The following is a 2,865-nucleotide window of genomic DNA, read 5'->3' as shown; positions in this document are numbered from 1 at the left end:
ATCTGTCAAATACTAATGCATGAAAATCCTAACCTCAAAAAAATCACAATGTATTTTAAGACTTTTCCAAAATATTTAGAAGAAATACTATGATTTGCGCGAGCTGGGCCTATTTGAAAATATCTAAAACATTTAGTTTTTTATACATATCTACATAAATAAAATTAGTTTAAAAAAAATAAAAAATTTTTTAATTACTTCTGATGATCGAAAAGTTTTAGCTTAAACGGTCTGTATAAAAATTTTTAAAAACTTCATTAAGAGTATCAAAATAATGAGATTTCGGGAGGTATTTTCAAATCGGTCCAGCTCACGTAAATCTTAATATTTTTCCGAATTATTTTGGCGAAAGTCTTAAAATATAACAAATTTTATAATTCCGGCGGAAAAAGCGAAACTTTGTTTCGGTGATGCACCCTAATATGCATAAAATATTTTCTATAAAGTTTCACTTCTACCGCGCGTAGGGACTGCATGCGCAAATTTTTTTTTATGAATTACATTTTTCGAGTTATTTTTTTATATTTTATTTAAAATTACTTCTTTGCATGTGCCTTGATTAAATCACTTTATTCAAAATATTGTCTTCTTAATACATGCATGCCAGCTCTTTAAAATTAAAAATGTGTGTGTTCGCAAAAGTTCTATCAGACACCCTTTATTCAACGTTTTCACAACAATATACATACATATACTAACCCTTACTATCATTAATAGCAAATTAATTTATACCAACATAATTACTACTTATTACTCTTTATAGTAACTCTTTATTATACATATCTATATAACCATTAACTAACTCACTTGTATGAATTAAATTAAATTAAATATATATTACGCTTACTTAAACCTGTCTATATTTAAATATTTAAAAATAAATACACCTTAAATAGAATATAAAAAAGTTACTTTATGTATTTTGTATAAAATTAATTAATTTAATCAATGTCAATAAATTTAAGCTTTCTAAATAATTACTAATCTAGTATTTCCCCTTTTATTTTTAATTTTTCCCTTATACAAATTTAATTTTGAAAAAAAAAACACACACTTTACCGACAAACTCAAACTCCGTTGGAAATCGATGCACCATAAAATCAGGCACATATTTCAATTGCATCATGTTTATGGTGGCATCATCGGTCGTGCTGACGGTTGTTGTGCTCAACTATCATCACCGCACGGCGGATATACACGAAATGCCGCCATGGGTGAGTAGAATAAACGATGGAAAACAAAAAAACAAGTGCAGTAAAAAATGTGTGAAAGCTCAAAGCACTTGCGTCAAAGCTTAACGGAGCTTTTAAGTGGATTTTTTTGTTTTCTTTACTGTTGCTTTGAAATGTGTGAAAGATTGCTGCCGCTTTCATGTGAAGCTTTTATTCTTATTTTCTTTACGATAGCTACTTTGCTTAAAATATTTGTTTCCTTTATTAAATTTGCCATCTTCCATTAGATTAAATCTGTTTTCCTGCAATGGCTGCCATGGATTTTACGTATGGGTCGCCCCGGCCGTAAGATCACACGAAAAACAATATTACTAAGCAATCGCATGAAGGAATTGGAATTAAAGGAACGTTCTTCCAAATCACTACTAGCCAATGTGCTGGATATCGATGATGATTTCCGGCATACGATCTCCGGTTCACAAACGGCGATCGGTTCATCAGCGTAAGTAACAAAAAAAGCTAAGAAGGAAATTTGCAAATTTTAAAGAGCATGATATGCTATAATACCCACCAGGTCTTGCTTCAGAAAACTACATACACAAATTATATTTCAGAAATAATTGTCTTTAATACAATGCATATTTATTTATTTCCTTTCACAGAAGCTTCGGTCGCCCCACAACGGTGGAGGAGCATCACAATACAATAGGTTGCAATCATAAAGATTTGCATTTGATTCTTAAAGAATTGCAATTCATAACGTCGCGCATGCGCAAATCCGACGATGAGGCGGAACTGATAAGCGACTGGAAATTCGCGGCAATGGTTGTGGATAGGTGAGTACCTAAACGAAAAATTTTAATATGTACTATATAAACCAACTTAATGCTATAGACTGAATTGTAAATTTAATTTTTATTATTATTATTAGGCTGGCATTAACAACCATATTGCCACGTATTTGTTTTTTCCGCGTAATAACTTTTCATAATCAAAGCTTAAATCAGATTATTTTAGAGGGGTTAGACCGCACCACTTTACAAAAAAAAAAAAAAATATATATATATACTCCCGAATCTAAAGTATTTTTGCAAGGTAATTTCGATAATTTCGCTGAATATAAGAGCCGCCTTTTTACATTTTTCCGTGACGCCTACATTCGGCAATAAACATTTTTTCAAATAGTTCTACTGGAGGAATCGGAAAACTTCCTTAACAAAAGTTTAATCATTTTAGGCGAGCTTTAATTTACTGACATTAGGGCGGTATGTTAGGGTGAGAGGAACTGATATCTGGTGTGTAATATATCACACTTAAAGAATTCACTGTAAACGCCGAAGATGTGATGAAAAATTTAATAACACGACTCCAACATTTGCTCAAAAAATAAATTCGAAATTGTTTTGCAAAAATTCTTTACACTCAGGGGTGTACGGCGATCTTTTTTTCTGGTACGGTCTAGTGTGGACAGACAGTTTCCGTACTTTCACCCGGACCCAAAGCTGCCCATTGTAAGTGCACTCAGCGAGTGCCGAGCGAAAGGGAAATCTCTCCTACCGGAATTCCATGTCCATAAAATGTTCAAAGTAATTTCCCACTGAACGACTTCGTATGCCAAATAAAGTTGAGGAAGTCCATTAGCTCCACGCTGCTGAATATATCTGCCAAGCTTGCAAAAAAGCATGACCCATCC

The 2,865-nt window shown here is 32.6% G+C and overlaps 1 protein-coding gene across 1 annotated transcript in view; it reads left to right on the top strand.

The window, feature by feature from the left end:
- LOC118735498 (neuronal acetylcholine receptor subunit alpha-7) overlaps positions 1-2,012 on the top strand; it is a 613,475-nt gene extending 611,463 nt beyond the window's left edge. Inside the window, exons 10-12 of the mRNA XM_036465294.1 lie at positions 1,105-1,214; positions 1,460-1,674; positions 1,835-2,012. Coding sequence (XP_036321187.1) covers positions 1,105-1,214; positions 1,460-1,674; positions 1,835-2,012 — 503 coding nt within the window. The remainder of the gene's footprint in view (positions 1-1,104; positions 1,215-1,459; positions 1,675-1,834) is intronic.
- The last annotated feature ends 853 nt before the right edge of the window (positions 2,013-2,865 follow it).

This window comes from Rhagoletis pomonella, unplaced genomic scaffold (assembly GCF_013731165.1).
Source record: "Rhagoletis pomonella isolate Grant_MI unplaced genomic scaffold, Rhpom_1.0 Rhpom_scaffold_00003, whole genome shotgun sequence".
NCBI classification, from domain to species: domain Eukaryota; kingdom Metazoa; phylum Arthropoda; class Insecta; order Diptera; family Tephritidae; genus Rhagoletis; species Rhagoletis pomonella.
This window is presented reverse-complemented; position numbering and strand designations above follow the sequence as displayed.